This window comes from Sciurus vulgaris (assembly GCF_902686455.1).
Source record: "Sciurus vulgaris genome assembly, chromosome: 3".
Lineage (NCBI taxonomy): Eukaryota > Metazoa > Chordata > Mammalia > Rodentia > Sciuridae > Sciurus > Sciurus vulgaris.
Window position 1 is genome coordinate 120033081 of NC_136463.1, and position 18299 is coordinate 120051379.

The 18299-nt window shown below is 35.1% G+C and overlaps 1 protein-coding gene across 5 annotated transcripts in view; it reads left to right on the forward strand.

Moving 5' to 3' along the window:
- Positions 1 to 18299, forward strand: part of CSRNP3 (cysteine and serine rich nuclear protein 3) — a 214598-nt gene that overhangs the window by 117428 nt on the left and 78871 nt on the right. For all 5 annotated transcript variants that reach the window (XM_079134433.1, XM_079134431.1, XM_079134434.1 and 2 more), the window contains one exon: positions 16227 to 16397. In XM_079134433.1, the coding sequence (XP_078990559.1) occupies positions 16227 to 16397 (171 nt within the window). The remainder of the gene's footprint in view (positions 1 to 16226; positions 16398 to 18299) is intronic.

Sequence of the window (18299 nt, forward strand, 5' to 3'; positions counted from 1 at the left end):
AGAGCTGTCTGAGTTGAAACATTTAAGTAAATAACAAGACTTTCAATTTTAGTGAATTTTCACATTTTTTGAGGAATGAATTTTAAATAAGAACTGAATTCTGAACCTAAAATTCTAGTGAGGTATCTGGAATTAAATAATGGAGTTCTTTTGTTCATATTATACACAACATCATGAGAACAGTTTTGATAAATTATATTTTCATTTTATTTTAAGAGAAAGTTTGATTTTGAGAGGTTTTGTTCTATATTTTATTGCTAAACAGCTTATCAAAGAAATATTTATTATTTCTGGGTTAGATATCTAAAATTCTTCTTTGCTATTTCTAATTGTTATTAATGTTCTTTGGGACCTTTTAGACAATTCTATTTCATTCAACATGTTCAACTTCCAATAACTTCTCTTTTCATTTAACTCTGGATTGTAAAGTGATCCTCATAAACTGTCACAGACAGGACAAAAGTCCTTTTTTTCCCAGGCACTAAATATCACACTTGTAAAATGTGTGATTACATCATAGTAAAGTCTGTCCTGCACCAAACAAATGTGTACTCACTTTTATTGTTCATATTGCCTTTTGATTTCCAAAACATATTTTTATATAAACTTAAAGCAGCATTATCTATGTATATTCATATCATTAAAAATTCAAATGTATCAATTCAGCAGTTGTAATATTGATGAGAAAAAAATATTTTCATTTGCATCAACTGTGCATTTGTCTATATTACTGATTATATGTGTATGAAAATATGTTGGAAAGATGAAAAGGCAAAATAGCATTTAGTCATGAAATTACTGCTTTATATTTTTATATTTACACAATGTACTTAAAAATGCATTTTATGAAGTGTACCTGCAAAGAACTACTGCATATTTAGATAAACTGAATTACTTTCTTTGCACTGAAAAGAGGGAACTGATTTTATTTTAGGGATTAAGATTGGCAACAATATCTTGTATTTTAAATGGAGGGGAGCTAGATAGGGTGGAGGTTGGGAGTGGGGGCCAAAACCGGATGGCCATTTAAAACAGTGAAGAATGATTTTTTCAAATATTTATGAAATTCACTTTATAATGGTTATTCATTGCCAGATTCTCACCCTTTATCACTCTCAGGGACATTGTGACATTTTTCCAGGGTCTTGAGATTAACTTAGGAAAAAGAATTCAGGTTTTTTGTGTTTTTTAAAAATGCAGAAACTGACATTTTCTTCTCAATTCTTTTTCTTTTGAAACTTTCAGTTGCTTCAGCTAAAGGAAATATATTTCTAATGAATTGTTTTCCTTCCTCAGTTGATCAGAATATGTTGACCTCTGGTCCAAACAATATTTGTAGATTTTTGCCTTTTTATATATTATTGTGATATATATGCACAAATATATATATAATAAATACATACATCTGCATTTACATATTCTACATAATTATAATATGCATTACATGTATATTATTTATAATACTGCACACATTATGTAGTCAAGTAGACAGATAAAATATTTCATACTGTTCAATTTAATTCAATAACTTTTAATTGTTTTTTTTAACTCAGACAGTACCTGTACTTTGTGCATTTTAACCTGTATCTGTGTTTTAGGCAGAATGGGAGGAGAGAACTGGAGTTAACACTCATTCCGGCGGTCCAATACTTTTAATTTTGTAAATGCAACCTCTACCAATAAGCACACCCTGAACATAAAAATAAAATGAGTAAGGGCAAAAAAAGGAGAGCCCATGAAGATTCTTAGAGAAAATGTGATAATAGATAAATGTGAAATAAAGAGAATTGTTGTGCTTCTGTGAGCCACGAGAGAGCTATATATGTCCTGAAGCTAATTTATAGCTTTGAATATCCAGGATAATTTATGTCTCTATGCAAATTCACTCAAAACTTTGAAGTCTTTTTGCATGAGCTCAAGCCATACTACTTTCATACAAATCTCAGCAGCTTGCTCATAGTAAGCTTATGGTCTGGGAAGCTAAATGTATATAGAAAAATGCATTTATGTAAATACAATTCAAATCAAATTTGAAAGTAAAAGTAAATAGAGTAATCTAAAAACAAATCCTTGGGGATGTGTCATTAGCATACTTAAAGAAATAGTGTTATATCAGACTTCAAAGGAATCTTAAGGATTTTTCAAAACTGAATTCCCTGCTTTCTGATTACCAATATGCCTTTGTCGTCATTTAAAACTAGGGACCATATTGTAGGCTTGGAAAGATTTTAGGGCAAACATGTTGTACTCAGTCTAGCAGCATGGAGCATAGTCTAAAATCTAACAAATAACTGTTGTTGTCTCAAAATTGGGTGTATAGGCTTCAGTTTGATTATTATTCTGTTTGTTCTTCTGAACTCTTGGAGTCTATGAAAGAGAAAGAACTAAATGACCTGTAACATAAATAAGGAAAATGTTCAAAGTAATTATTGAATATTCAAAATAGTCACATTATTTTAACATGGCATTTCCTAAGAAATGATCAAAACAAGCAATGGCCCTTTGGTTGCCTGTACTAAAATTTAAATGAAATTTTGTCAATTTTTTTTGATAAATACAAATAAAATAAGATTGCAAAATGATTTTAAGGATCTTATTAGACCTATAGTGATGCTGTAACGATACCTTGTCTAGTAGAGCTGGAAAATAATTTGTACAACCTATGACAGTTTTCCAGTGGCTGAAGTTTATAACTTTAAATGCCAGTTTTTAAAAATGCTAATAGTTTTCATGGGAGCAAAATACAGTGCACATCATTCTGCCTTTTTGAGCAAAGTGGAAATTAATTTATGGCTTTTTGTTATGGCAGAATCATATTTCCACATTTTATTCACCTATTGAAAAATGCAAAACTCCTCCCCAACTATTCTCCCATACCAAATAACCTTTTACTATTATGTTTTTAATATATAGTTTGATATGCTTTTCAGTATTGTATTGAATCCTTTCTCATGTGAATATTTATTAATTTTAACATAGTAATTGCTCCTTGTCTGAAAGCAATTAAAAAACCAATTAAAAACCAATTTTGTGATCTTTGTTTTGCATTAAATTCTAAATTATTTAGACTTAGCTGGTCAAAGGGAGAAAGATAAACATGCCTCCATGCTTCTCTTATATACTGAACTTATGGCAAAAAAATGTATACACACACACACACACATACACACACACACACACACGGTCACTATGTATAGTAAGCACAGGAACATAGAAAATAAACAAAAATTTATTTATTTATTTTTTTTAATGTTCTGGATACTGAAAATCATTTTAATTCCAAATAAATGAGAAAATATTCTCATTGTTATACTAAGGATATGTCATATTAAACCCTTAACAGTAATTTGAAATTATGTTCAGTAGGGAAGTGAGGAATTTCTTAATAAGAATACAACCAAAAACATGGAGAACAACTGTATGGTTGTTTGACTATGGTGTCATTTGACTAAGATCTTCTGATCTTAGATATACCTTTTTTTTTTGCCAGTTTCAGGATTGTATGTAGTCCATCTTATTCTGAAAGTCTTGTGTCAAATTCATTGCCTTCACCTTGTATGCTAGATGGAAAGAGTCTTCTTGGGTAATCCTTTATCTCCATGCAAGTTTATGAATCCATGTATTCATTCAATATGCATTTAGTTCTGCATGCACATGTTCATGGCTTAGATTATCTCCTATCATATTCCATTCAAGAAATGCGAGACAATGAGCCATCAACCCCCATTTCTTTGCAAATGCATTGCCCATAATGCCATGATGTGTTATGACACATAAGGAACTTTGTACATAACTTTTAGAAGTTATTCTCAGACCCTCTGAAGAACTTTGAGATCTGAAGGAATGCTGGTTCCATGAATTAAGTGTTGAAAGATACTCTGCAGAATGACAACAAGTTCAAAATTGTTGGGGAATAGCTTCTCCTTCTGATCTTCTTTTAAATTATCAGCATAACAAAATGCCTGAGAATTCCTATTTTAACAAACCTGAGTATTTGTTTAATAAAATTAGGAACTAGTAAATTTAGGACAACACATGAAACCAGAAAAATATCATATATAATACTGTATATTGTTTTCTTCATAGACAGGTGCTTTTATCATAGAGTTGATTGTGTGTGGTTTAAGTCTGTATTGCAGAGTGTGAAGAGACTGAATAGTGGAGCAGTGGAGAGCTTAGGTTCAAATCCCAACTCTACTGTCATTTCCAAGATGTGGTTTGCAACTTAGAAGCCATGTGATCTTGGACATAGTATTTGAAATCTGGAAGCCTCATCTTCTTCATCTGCAAAGTAGCAATAATAGTCCATCAGAGGGTCTTTGTGAAAGTGGAATGGCATAATGCATGTCTGGCATATGATAAGAGCATTTAAAAACTGTAGCTAATAATAATATTTTTCAATCCTTAGGAGTTGATTCCCCGGTGCTGATGGGCAAGTTCAGCCCAAGTTTATAGTCATAGAGAATCCTGATGGAACATCTTAGATTTCAGCAGATGAAGAAGAGGTTCCTCCTCCAAATAGAAGCCTACCATGATTTTATTGGAGGTCATATATAAGTAATAGTGAGCAGTTGGTGCCTAGAATTCACATTAGGCAAGTAAAGAGGGCTCTTACCAAGGTTATCAATGTTCATTTTCCATGTAGCTATGTAGTTACCATGAATCTTTCCAACTAGAAGCATAATCTCCAAAAAATCCTGAGATTCTACATGGTAAAATGTAATTTTCTTATTTTATATCCTTTATGATTTTCAAATTTCCATCTTTGCACTACCATTTTTCCGTGTTAACTTTGTTACAACCAAGGCAGTAGTTATTCATCTCTGCTCCATCCAGAGTTTCTGTATCATCCACAGACTAGGAACTTTCTCATTATGAGGTCAGCCTGGCACATATTAGGTTCTACCTAATGACATAAAAGTGCTGATTTGTTTGATCATGAATGATCTTTATGCCACAGATTAATTTCAATTTAAACTTCCCATGAATCTTGATATTTAACAATATTGCATCCACTGATTTGGACACAAGATTTCTTTAAAAGAAATTTAGACAATGTATTTACATTTTTAACTTAACAAATTATTTTTTAAAAAGCATGCCTAGAAGTGCTTATTTGATAAATATACTTTAGTAACAAGTTTTAGATAAACTAAAGGACTATCAGGACTCTCTTTTTTCTGGGATGTGTTTGAAGGGCAAAACGTCTTTAAACATTGGTCAGCTTTTAAAAGATTTTATGACTTTTGTGTGATTCCTGTTGCAAACAAGTTTAAATTTGTGTTAGTAGGACATTCACTGAGACCTGAAAAATCCAGAAATTTAATCTTACACTATGTGTTATTTTTACTAGTGTCAGCTGCAGGTTGAATAACTATTTTCTTTGTCTCAGATAATGAAATATCTAAATCTTCCAAGGTGGTGATTCGTTTTCAATAATGTCCAAGGTAGGTTTTTCTACTTGTTCTAATTTTTAAAATATCCTTTATTTCCTATGCACTCTCTTTGGAGAAATCCCAGTGCTTAAAAGGGTGTGGTTCTTAAGCTCACCCTTAATTTCTTCCTTTGTCCACTTTAAAATGCTTTATGAGGGAGATTTTTTTTAAAGCTCCTTTCCTTCACACTAGTCTGATGATTCTTCTGAAGAAAAAGGGTCTCGTATCTCTTAAACACCCTTTGATCTACACTGGTTAGTCTATGTTATTTTTCAATCAGAAACTTTCTAAAACACTGAACAGAAACTTTTTAAGTGCTAAGGAGGAAAAACAATGTTATATTCCAATGCTGCAATAACAATAATTCTGAATTCATCCATGTCTTTATGGTCTTTTTTCCCTAATAAATGGTAAGCTGCCAGTTGATCAAGGGATTAGGCTAAGTACTATTCTTAGGCTTAATAGCAAGCATATAATAAATTTTTCATTGACTTCACTTTGTGCTTTTGTTATAAGAGTGGGAAAAATAAGCTTACAACAAGCACTTGATCAGTTTCAACAGTTTTAAAAGCCTTCCCAGGTTCTTGATTTGCTTTCTCTGCTCTTGCTAACTAAAAGAGCATCCTAAAAGTTAACTTTAGGGAAGGACTTTTGTTGACGACTCATCAACTCATATTAATTGAATCTTATCTTTTTGTCAAATATCAAATGAGGATCAATGTTCAGGACAAAGAGGCATCAAAAATCAAGTTCTGATTTTCTTACCTGAATATGAATGTCAACGGCACACAAGTTCAGGTCACGTAGGGAGATTCTCTGGTGCCCAACAAAGTCTTGGGGAACCCCTTTACCATTAGTAATAGGAATAGCCAGTCATCCCTTTGTCAGCAGGACATAAGTCAGTTTAATTTTGCAGTGTACATGCAATGAAGGGATTGAACCCAGGGGTGCTTAACCACTGAGTCACATCCCCAACCCTTTTTATGGTCTCACTAAGTTGCTTAGGACCTTGCTAACTTGTTAAATATTTTTTTATGGTTCTTCCAACAAATTCTCCCAGCAAACATAAAACATTAGAATACTGTAATGAGGTTCCAGTCCAATGAACTTGATAGATAAGAGCATCACTTCAATCCTAGGCTTAGGGCCCAGAAAACAGCAGTATTGGGATGGAATCTTAGAGAAAAAGCTTTTCTTCTTCAGTTTAACTCAGAAAGGGAAGTAATGCTGATGCTTCTTTCAGTTGTTTAACCAAATTCAAATGCTGAGGTGAGAGCCACTGCAGATAGAGTGATGAAAACACTGGAGAGTGGAACATCTGTGATAGCAGGTAGGAAAAGCTTGGCTGGTAATAGTGAGCACGGTCACAATGCCAGGTCATCAGTTGGACTGTCTACTGGGCTAGTCACAGGAGGCAGAGAACAGTGGCTCACTCAGTTGATGGTGCATAGGTTTTATTCCAATATTTAAGAAAGAAGAACTCAGTTAAAAGAAACAAATCAAGTTACATAATACTTATTTATTGATTGATTGATTGTACCAGGGATTGAACCATATCCCAAGCCCCTTTTAAGTTTTTAATTTGATACAGGTTCTCACTAAGTTGCTGAGGCTGGCTGGCTTTGAACTTGTGATCCACCTGCCTCAGCCTCCTGAGCTGCTGGCATTACAGGCATGCACCACCACACCCAACTTATTTTTATTCTTATGGGTAATATCTTTAGTTACCCAAGTGTTCCCAAGTGTGTGAATAAATTTTTAACCAAGTTAGTTTATATTAAATCCTCTTCATGTCCAATTTCAAACCATATTTTTGAGTAATCTATGATGTTCTACCCTTACACTATTATGTTAATCAAGCATTGACTATAATCGAAGTCTCTGCCAAATAAAATAATCACTGTTTAAGCAGTTCCCTTTCGAAAAGAATTTTTTTCTTTGGCAGATTTTATAATATCTGAACAATTCTTGATTTTTGTTCTCCAAAGACTTTGACTCAGTTCACTAAGCTTTTCTTTGTTCAGTACTTAAACACATTCTTTCCCTTCTTCTGATTTATTGAACTCTTATATTTGTACAGTAGCCTGTGCAGTCGGGGATTGGACAAGGTAAAGGACACCTCTTCAATGCTGAGTATTATGTGGTATCATATTTCTCTGACATTTTCCATGATTAAAAAAAACTTGATGTGACATTTAGAAGACCCTTCCATTTGCTTTATTTATTCTGTGATTTTTTCCCAATGTTTCGTTTAATGCCATTTATATCATACTTGCATTTTTGCATTTCTTGTACTAGCATAAAACCTATAAACCAGGAGAAATATTGGATAAGAGATTATTATGTAAGGAGATGGAAAAGATGAAGGCAACTTAAATTTCTTGAGATCTGGTATGAGCCAGTTATTTTGTAATCAATTCTTCCATTGATTTTTTTTTTTTTTTTTACAACAACCTTGCCAATATTATCCTCATTTTATGGTTAAAGAAAACATATTTCAGAGTAATACTTCATCAGAGATTCTCAGCAGGCCAGGATTAGAACTCAGAATATCTTCACAATGCTCCCTATCCTTGGGATTTTTTTTCTAGTAATCAAAAGTGGTTACTACAATGCACAGTATTTTTATTAACTGAAACAAGTGCATAAGTGCACGTGGGGGAAATGCCCCTTCAAAAGCAATATTTAATGTCATTTTTTATTACAATGTAAGCTATCTTTCTAGGTCACTCAAACAATTACAATGAGTGAGGGAAAAAAAGAGCTTTAAACATTTATCACTCCACACATTCTGAGAATGCTTATGTGTTTTCTATTAAAACAATTTAAAAAGATATCTTCTTTCACAATGCTAGGGCCATTTCTGCCTAGATCCATTTGGCAAGAAAGTAGCATATCTGCCGCCAAGAGGAGAGGGATTTGGCATTGATTTTTACAAGGTAAAATCCTGCAAGGTATTTCCATGGGGCTCCACCAGCATGAAAACTGCTGCTGGTGGGTTGCCAGTGTGAGCCGTGGAAGTTGCCCAAGTGCACCTCTCTTGTTCAGGTGACTGATTAAGTCAAGAATCTTGGGAGCACTCCTGCCTAATAAGTAATTTTGTTGGGGAAATAATGATTGTGGGGTTCCCCAATGATGGATGAATTCCTTATGCCAGAATTACCTGTGACTTTGAGTAAAGTTTTGAGAATGCGATGAAAGAAATGAATGCTTTGCCCAGAAAAGACAGTGCACATAGCACAGAATTATGTCATCTATTCATGGTTAAGAAGCTTGCTCTGGCAATGAGACCATTTCCCCAGCTTTAATGGATATTCAGAGCCTGAGGAAATGATGTGCTGTGAATGCATTGGTTCAAAGTAACAGAGGAGTTTGAGAATCTGTCATCTCCATTCCCTTTCCCATCAGGATCCCCAGCTTTCTAGGACATTGCTTTCAGCAGCAGTTTCATTATTTTCTTCTAGTGTGCGTGCCAATGGCCTCCTGCATCTCCTGGGAACATTCCCTACCAATTTCTTCATTTCTCTCTCGAGAGCCGCACACTATTCTTAAAACAACTACAGAAAACTGTCTGGTCTGTAACTTTGTGGTTTGATAACAGTTATGGTTCTAGTTTGAGGTACACCCACATTTTCCCAGACATTGTCTACCCTTCCTGAAAGATGGTCACTTTGCCTCATTCCATTTATAATAATTACAAGTCAACATTTTGTGAGTGCCTACTGTGGGCCAGACACTTTGTAACTATTCTCTGTAAACCTCCCTCAAATACTACAAGATATTTTAACAAAGCAAACTGAGCTTTCAGAATTCTAGTTCATTTGTTCAAGAATTCAGGGCTGATCCTGTCCTTCTCTAAGAAATACTCCCCAGTTGGCGCCACACTGGGTTTAAGGTGATCTCTCTACATCACAGCACCGGGTCCATCTGTTTATCACCACTAATTACATTGTATTATAATTGATGGTTTACCTGATGTTTTATTCACATTTGATTGTGAAGTTCTCTGAAGACTGAATACATATTTCCAGTGTTTGTTCAGCAAATATATGGTTATATTTGGGTCAGCTATTAACAAGTCCCATAATTTTAAGTAAGAGGATTACTTCCAAGTGTCAGTTTCCACTTTTATTTTTTTATATGTTTTTTGGTACCAGAGGTTGAACCCAGGAGCACTTAACCACTGAGTGGCATCTTTAGCCCATTTAAAAAAAAAAAAAAAAAAAAAACTTTTTTTTTTTTTTTCTTTAGAGACAGGGTCTTGCTGAGTTGCTTAGAGTCTCACTAAGTTGCTGAGTTTGGCCTCGAACTCGAGATCCTCTGCCTCAGCTTTCCCAGCCACTGGGCTTATAGGTATATACCACCACACCTGGCTTTAGTTTCCACTTCTATGAAAATAAGGGTCAGGGCATGAAGCTTTGATGCAAAGTAGTTCATGCCATCTGAGAATGAGTGAAAAATGCCAAGACCTTGCTGGGCATGATGGCATACACCTGTAATCCCAGCAGCTCTAGAGGCTAAGGCAGGAAGATCACAAGTTCAAGGCCAGCCTCAGCAACTTAGCAAGTCCCTAAGTAACTTAGTGCCATGTTGTAGTAAAAGTTTTTTAAGGTGCCTCTTGGTCAGATGCCACATCACAGAATTGGAAGGATCTTTGTTACTGATCTTTGCAGTCAATAGTTACTTTCACTTTGTTTTACTACAAAATTAGCCATGCAAAGGATAAATCATTCTCCCAGGTAAAAATAGAGGAGTTCAAGATGCCTCCTATCTTTCTAAGAAAATTCTTCCTTACGATTATCCATGCACTAAAAAGCTAAATGGAATAAGGAACTACCAGATCAAATGAACCTGGAACTACCAGTTTACCAACCTTCGTTTATCAGACCAGAAAAGAGCATCTCATTAGAGACACCACCCCATACCATGGAAGGAAATATTTGCCAGGCCACAGTTAATTCCTTTGAAGTCCATTCCCTTCTGCTTCAGTGGTAGGCTGGCCAGTTCTTACCCTGTTAACCATGACTCACCCTAGTGACCTAACATGTTTTATATATTGGGTTTCATCTATTGGTAAAAGACAGACATACAGTGTTCATGTCATGGCTCCCAAGCAGGAGGTGGTTTATTCTGTGTAGATGTTTTTCCTGATTGCACATTCAGTTAACTTTCTCACTGAGAGCAATTAGGATTGTCAGATAAAATGTAGAATGTTCAGTGAAGTTTGAATTAAATGTAAACAAAAAATATTTTTAGTACAACTATCTACTAAATTTCATTCATTTCTTTTTCTCCAGAATTCAAATTTAAGTAGTTTTCCTATATTTTTATTTGCTAAAATTGTCAATTATCAAATGGTACTTTTTTTTTTTTTTTTTTTTTTTGAGGTACTGGGCATTGAACCCAGGGGTGTTTTATGACTGAGCTATTCTCTCAGTCCTTTATATTTTTTCTTACTTTTTTGTTTTGAGGCAGGGTCTAGCTAAGTTGCCTAGGCTGGCCTTGAACTGAGCCTCTTGAATAGCTGGAATTAAGGCATGTACCACTATGCCCTACTTGAGTGGTTCTTTTGCAAATCAGATAACCTGATCCTCTGAATTGCAGAATTTAGGTTATTCTTTTTTTTTTTTTTTTTAATCACTTGTTCTTTTTTAGATATACATGACAGTAGAGTGTATTTTGAAATATTATACATACATTGAGTTTAACTTCCCATTCTTGTGGTTGTACATGATGTGGAATTATACTGGTCATGTATTCTTAAGGCATATTTTCTCCGATCGATCATGTCTTTACAATGGGTAACAAAACAGTAGGAAATAGGAACAGATTGTGAGAAGGAAGGATTAAAGATTAGTTGAATATAGGTAGGATAGTAAGAACCCAGTGAGTTACCTGTGAAAGCTCTGAAATTTTTAGCCATCAAAAGAGAATAAAGCACAAGATTCCAACATATACCCAAAGTTTAGCTTCAACCATTCTTGCAAAGTTGTTGAACTATATGTTTTGTTCATTTTCTTGATTTGGTCTTTTTAGCCAAACTTTTCCCTTATCCTCACCTTACATCCTCCTGGCTTCTGATACTTTCCCCTTGGATCTCACCATTCTCTTTATCTTCCCAATATGCCAAAATAAACTAATGAAATAATTAAACTTAGATTCATAGAAAATCTAGTGTTCTGAGCAGATTTTTTTCATAAATGCATTCAGAAACTTCTGAGTAATGGTTATATCTAATATAAATATGAAACAAAGTGGTATATGTGAATGAAAAGTAATATGTTAATGAGCATGTTTGTTAATTTTAAAATAAATAGTTCTTAATTAAACTTGGCAATAAACAATGGAGTGTTGGTGCAGAGAAAGGGGAATCCCAAGCTGAGAATCTGGCCACAGATAAAACTCATAGGCTGTATCAATAAATGAGGAAATAAGATAAATCAATACTAGGTAAGGAGATGTTGGCTTTGAAATACAAAGGCATTTGTTATAGCCTATGAGTTAGATTCTCTAGGGTAATACCTACTCAGGAGATTCCCTATTCCTGACGTTTCCCTCTCTGCCCACTACCCAAGCAGTTGAATGATCAAGGGACAGAAATTTGACCCAAGATAAGCCAAAAGTTGCTCAGCCCTTAGAATGTTAAACTTGAACTGAGATATCCAGAGAAGTTATGGGAGCACAGACATGTTAACGCAGAGATAGTTGATTAGTCAGGAGAGACAGATTAGTGAATGGAATGAACGTGATTTCTGACTTTCTGGAGCTTTTAGTCTAGCAAAGAAAACAGTCATGATAAAGTGCTTAAAGTATGAATGTGAAATCTTTTTGTTCATTCATTGAACAAATATTTATTGAGTATATTTAAGGCACCTTCTATCTTTCAACCCAGGATAGAAACAATAAGTAATAAATATAGAAGTACATAAAATCTAATATGGACTTAGCAGGTGACAAATGCTCTGGAAAAGTATTTTAAAGGAGAGCAGAAGGAAAATTATATCAAATGACCTAAAGGCCAAAGAGAAATGGCAGATTGGAGAAACTGAAAGATTATTAAAGCTGAAATATGAACAAGGTCAGTGGCTCCAAATGAGTGTGAAGAGGTTAGTCAAGCTAGATTGTTAAGGACTTCCTAAGGCATTTTGAAGATTTGATCTTTATCCTAAGGCAATCCAAAGCCACTTAAGAATTTTAAACTGTAGGCTGATGTGATCACATTTGCACTTTAAATTTATCTTTCTGCCTGCAACCTGGAAAACAGTGGTGGGCAGGAGAGAATGGTTAGGAGACTCTTGTCTTCATCCAAGTGAGACAAAGGTGTCCTTGCCAGGCCTGTGTTTCCTGAGTCTGACAATGTGTCTGTGATAAAATGGCTGCTATCTAGGCATAGACATTCCACTTCTCATGCTTAGATTAAGTCAATACCTGTTGTTATGGTTTAGATATGAGTGTCCCCTGAAAGCTCGTGTGTGAGACAATGCAGGAACTTTCAGAGGTGAATTGACTAAATTATAAGAGCTGTAACCTAATCAGTGTAACCTAATCATTTAATGTGTTCATAATTTGAATGATGTACTCATAATTTGAATGAACTAATAGTTGGTAACTGTAGGCTGGTAGATTGTGCCTGAATCTCTGAAAACATGAGTCAAAATAAACTTCTCTTCCTCTAAGTTGTTCTTGTCAGGTCTTTTGGTCACAGTGAAGAAAAGCTGACTAATGTACCTGTCAGATTTTCTTTGGGCTTTGGTGCTATATAAAGCCAGTTGGAAATGTTCACTCCCTTTTCACTGGTTGCATATCTAGTTAAGTTTAATGATGTATTTTCTTTAGGAAGAAAAATGTAATATGTGGTATTTAAGGAGCTATGATGCTATAGGATAGGCAATCATTGTCCTCACCTGCATTTGCCTTTATCCGGCATGAATTGCTATTCTCAAGTTCTGGGAGAACTAATACAGAACACAGGTAAGCAAGGCATACATCACTTTATTAACAGGGTCTTCATACTAAATCCTCATACTCTTCTTTCCTAGTAAAATGGTACAGATAATAGAGGAGAAACCATATCTCCCTTTTCCACTCCATTATTGATTAAAGTTATATACTGGTAAGCAGTGGGCTATTTGGTTTCTTGTTTTATGATGACATTTTGATATTCTCATATGGTATTCTTAAAAGGCAGTGAAACTGGGCAGGTGTTTTGCTTCATTGCTGCACAAGCAATTGAGCGTTTTAGCAGTTTCCTAAGTCCATAGAAAGATTATACTCCCTTGTAATTTTTCAAATGTTTGATTTCTAGCTTGGATACTGCTCCCGCCCTAAGAAACTAGTTTCTAACCTCATTTGTCCAGGATCTAGCCGAGGCTCTTTCAGGTCTAGACAACTAGACAAAAATTACATGCAATCTTCAACTTCATTGCTTCAGGTGTTGCCTCTCCCACATCTAATAACAAAAGGGAGAAAAAGACTTTTCAATTCTCATACCATCTCTACCAAAATTTCCCCTCATTCTTGAGGACGTTTAAAAGGGAGAGGAGTACTAAGTACCTCCTTCTGTGATGTTGGGACTGGTTCCCCTGTACCCCAGTTGAATGTCCTTGATTTTTGAGAAATCTCCCTTTCCTCTGGTTGCTGGAGGGAGGGGGAATAGAGCTTAAGAAGGACATGGTTTTTAACTGTTCCCATTGCAATATCTTATTATAAAAATGTACTTTTTAAACATAGGTTTCCATCTTGTATTACTTTGTGTCTTGGAGTCTCTCCCTCATGAATTACTTTGCATCTTGTTTGAAGTGAATCATTTTAAAATTTATATCCTGTCCTACTTCTATTTCAAGACTTTACTTAAAATATCTCTTTTTTTCCTCTTCACCCTGCTCAGATATGCATGAACATTTTATGCATTTCACACTCTTTAAAATGAAGAAAATAATATGCTAATCTGAATAGTCATAAAATCAAAGTCAGAATATGGGACTTTATTCCCAGGAGAGTGGACAATTCCTATTGCTATCAGCCATCTCCATTGTTACTATAACAAGTAGGGAGAAGACATGGACTAATACAACAAAGGAGTAGAACATGAATTTGGAAGTATTCTCTATTTAATGGAACCCAGCAGAGCGGGTACTTGCTCCTTGAGGGCCGGTAACTTGCTTTAACTCCCGTCTGTATCCTCTGCTCCCCTCAAGGAGTTAACCACAAATATACAAGTTATACACCATATTTGGATGAATCAAAACTAAGAATAAATACTTACAATACATATAATGCTATGCTTAGTTTTACTAGAAATCACACTAGGGATGGCCAAAGGAGACATTTTTGACCAGGAACTGAGTGGGGGAGGGGAGCATGTATATGTATTTCTCTAGCACTGGTATGTGGGCACACCCAGGGAAAGTGAAATCCAGGGAGGGAGATACTGTAGCACAGACTAGAAATCAGACAAATGGTCCTCACATCCAAGTATGCATCAAAATCCCCTGAGGTGGTGCTTCACAAGGTACAGAGTGCTGGGCCCCCCTTCCTGGGAATCTCCAATTTAGTATTTCTGGGTGGGAACTAACAATTTGCATATTTTCATCTCCCTCCCGGGTAATACTGCTGCTACTAATCCAGGGAGCACATTTTGAAAACTACTGAACCAGACCTTGAAGATCTGGCCCAGCTCATAGGATTGAGCAGGCTGCTCTGTGATCTGCTCAGAGAAGGGATGAGTTTCTAGATTTCAGAGAGCAGTACTAAGATAATGGAACTGAGTGGACCTTGGAATAGTTTTTAGGGCTCTGCTTCTTCTTGATCTACAGGACTGCAAACTGTATTCTGGTAGCAAAAGGCAAGAATGGTTTGGAGAATCCAGATGACCGTTAAAGTCAGCTGACATAAATAGGTGGAAGATAGAATGCATGAAATTGACCTGCTAATACTTTCAGCTAAGTTAACCTAATTTAGCAATGTAAAAGCAAGTACATACATCTAAGCTAATTTATATATAGCTTATTCCCTAAAATGTTCTTATGCTACAAAGAAAGTTTATGCCCTTAAGCAGACTGTGCCTGCCAAGAAAAATGGAGAGAGTAGAAAATGGGCAGCCCAGAGAGAGGGAAAACCCATTTTTCTAAGAGAAATGGTTTAGAAGAACTAGGCCCACTGGTTGCTCCCAACCTATCACACTCAGTTCATGCTATGTTCCAGGGTAAAAAGACTTAGGAAATTTCTGAAAATTAACAACAGCTTCAGGAACCAGTTGGTGTGGGGACACGTTTCACCTTATTACAATATTGAAATGGAAACTACCTAAAATTCAGAACTGATTTCAGTTGCTTCATTATGCTCAGCTAATTAGGTTTTTTGAATTTTAATTCCTGAGTATAAAGTTTTTCAATACTGTTTGTAGTGTTCCTTCCAGATGAATTTTGTATAATGCAGTAGTCATTTTGGACTTTGGGGTACATCCACATTTATTTTCTTTACAGAATTTTGTGAACTCAGGTGGATATTCTCGATTTGCCAACAGAAAAGGAAGAGTGATATGACATTAAATGAACTATGTCTAAAAAAAGAAATGTTTTGGTCACCAAATGGTCAAATACTTACATTTAATTTTGTTTATGTTTTTGTTAATTTGGAAACAGAAAAAAATAACTGCTTAGTGATCCTTTCAAGGGAAAGCTATAGCTCCACTCATGTATAAAAAGCCACATAAAAGTGACTCTGGAGACCTTGGCTACACGTTCAGCGGTCAAATATTTCAATGCTTCGCTGCTCCTGTTCCTGTTACAGGTACATGTGACAGCGCTGCAGCTATGAGTGGAATTTTAAAGAGGAAGTTTGAAGAAGTTGACGGCTCCTCTCCCTGCTCCTCTGTGCGAGAATCAGATGATGAAGTTTCCAGCAGTGAAAGTGCTGACAGTGGGGACAGTGTCAATCCGTCCACGTCTAATCATTTCACCCGTGAGTACCCAGACCATTCCTGAAGCTGGTGCTACAGTGAAGGAATTTGTCATCCTGGATACTTGTATTTTTATCTTAGTTGGTTTTATTTTTTATTTTTTTATTTATTTACTTTTTTTGTTCTTTTAATTGGTTCTTTTTAGTTTTACATGACAGTTGAATCCATTTTGTCATAATTATAAAAACGTGGAATATATCTTATCTAATTCAGTTTTTTAAATCAATGGAATAGAAAGAAAAATGAATTCAAGTTGAAATATTTTTGAATGAGTTCTTATGACTTTCAATAACTTTTGGCAGTGGATTATTTGTGCTTTCCAACTGAGATGAAAATGGATATTTTATTATTACTACATTTTCAAGGAAGCCTCTAGGGCCCTGGGATAGAGGGAGAAGTATGGAATACATCCAGATTTGAAAAAATGTCTCCTCCTGAAACTGAAACTACATTTGGGGGTGGGGGTGTATTTAGGAGTGGAAGGTCTCGGTTACAGCAAGAAAGAGCTAGACAGCTGTGCACTGAGAAGAGATGTGGAAGAAGCGGAACTCCCCTGTGTGCAGCCTCAAGCCTCTTCCCTGCTCATCCCTTTATTAGCTCGCCAAGAAAAAAATATATGCTTTCTCTTTGATTCATTTTTCTGCCACACTGTAACGTAAGCCCTTCCCATCAGGCAAGGTAATGTGAGGATGTAAGGACTGATGTGAAAAATTCTTAAAGTAATGTAGCTAAAGGACACTGACTTGTAACAGCTAAATGATCCCTTTGCATGTGTTTTCTAAGCAGGACGATTTTGACATGTCACGATATATATCACGATAACTAATTTTGGTTTCTTTGTTTTCTTATTGACTTATTTGATGAATTTGTGGGTCTCTGATACCAAATTTAATTTGGAAATGTGGCAACTCCCCCCCAAAACCAAATGATTCAAATTTTTTTTTAAGAGGTAATAAAGAACTCAATAACTGTTGAGCATGAGATAAATATACTAAAATCAGTAGCATTTTGTTAAGCAATTACAACTAATTAGAAGATATGATGAAATGGCAATTATAACTATTGCAGGAAAATCAAACTATTTGGGGACGAAGTTACTGCGATGTAGGTGATTTACAAATACATGCACATATCTCATGGTGATATGAAATGAACTTGTGCTTTTAACAGAAAAGAACAGATGTATTTATTTCTGTGGTTTTAATACTAAGAGTGACAATAAAAACTCCCCTCCAAGGTTTTGCAAAAATCAAGCACAGCAAGTGAGACGATATATATGAAGGAACTTCATAAAATGTGAGGTACTAAGCACATGTTATATTAAAAATTTTGACATAGCTAACATTGATTGAATACATTCTATGCTCCATTGCTAACTGAGGCTCAGAAAGTCTAGGCTGCCCAGCATCACACAGGACTTGAACCTGTATAAATGTAGGTCATAGTCTTTACCTTTCCCGCTCATTCTGCTCCTTAAGTACATAATACTGTATATAGCTTTAAAATATTATTTATTGTGAATTTTAAAAAAGGATTAGTAAAGAGGCAAATTATATTTCTGGGTATAAAGATATATAAAGCTATTAATGCTGTCTAGATTAATTTATAAGTATGAAAGTACAATCTCAATAAAATCTCAACCAGATTTTCTTAGAAGGTGATAGAATGCAAAAAAAAAAAAAAATCTATTTGGAGAAATAAGCTAATGCTAATAAGAGAATATTTTTAAAAAGGAAGCAATAAATGTTGAAAAGCTATTCCAGGTATCAAATTATAGTAAAAAATATATAATTGAAGGGTTTTTTTCCCCCAGTGTGCTTCTTCTAGGAAGCACGTGGCTTCTAGGAAGCCATGGAAAGTCCCAATATGTTACAAAGAAGAATTTTATATATATAAAAAAAGAT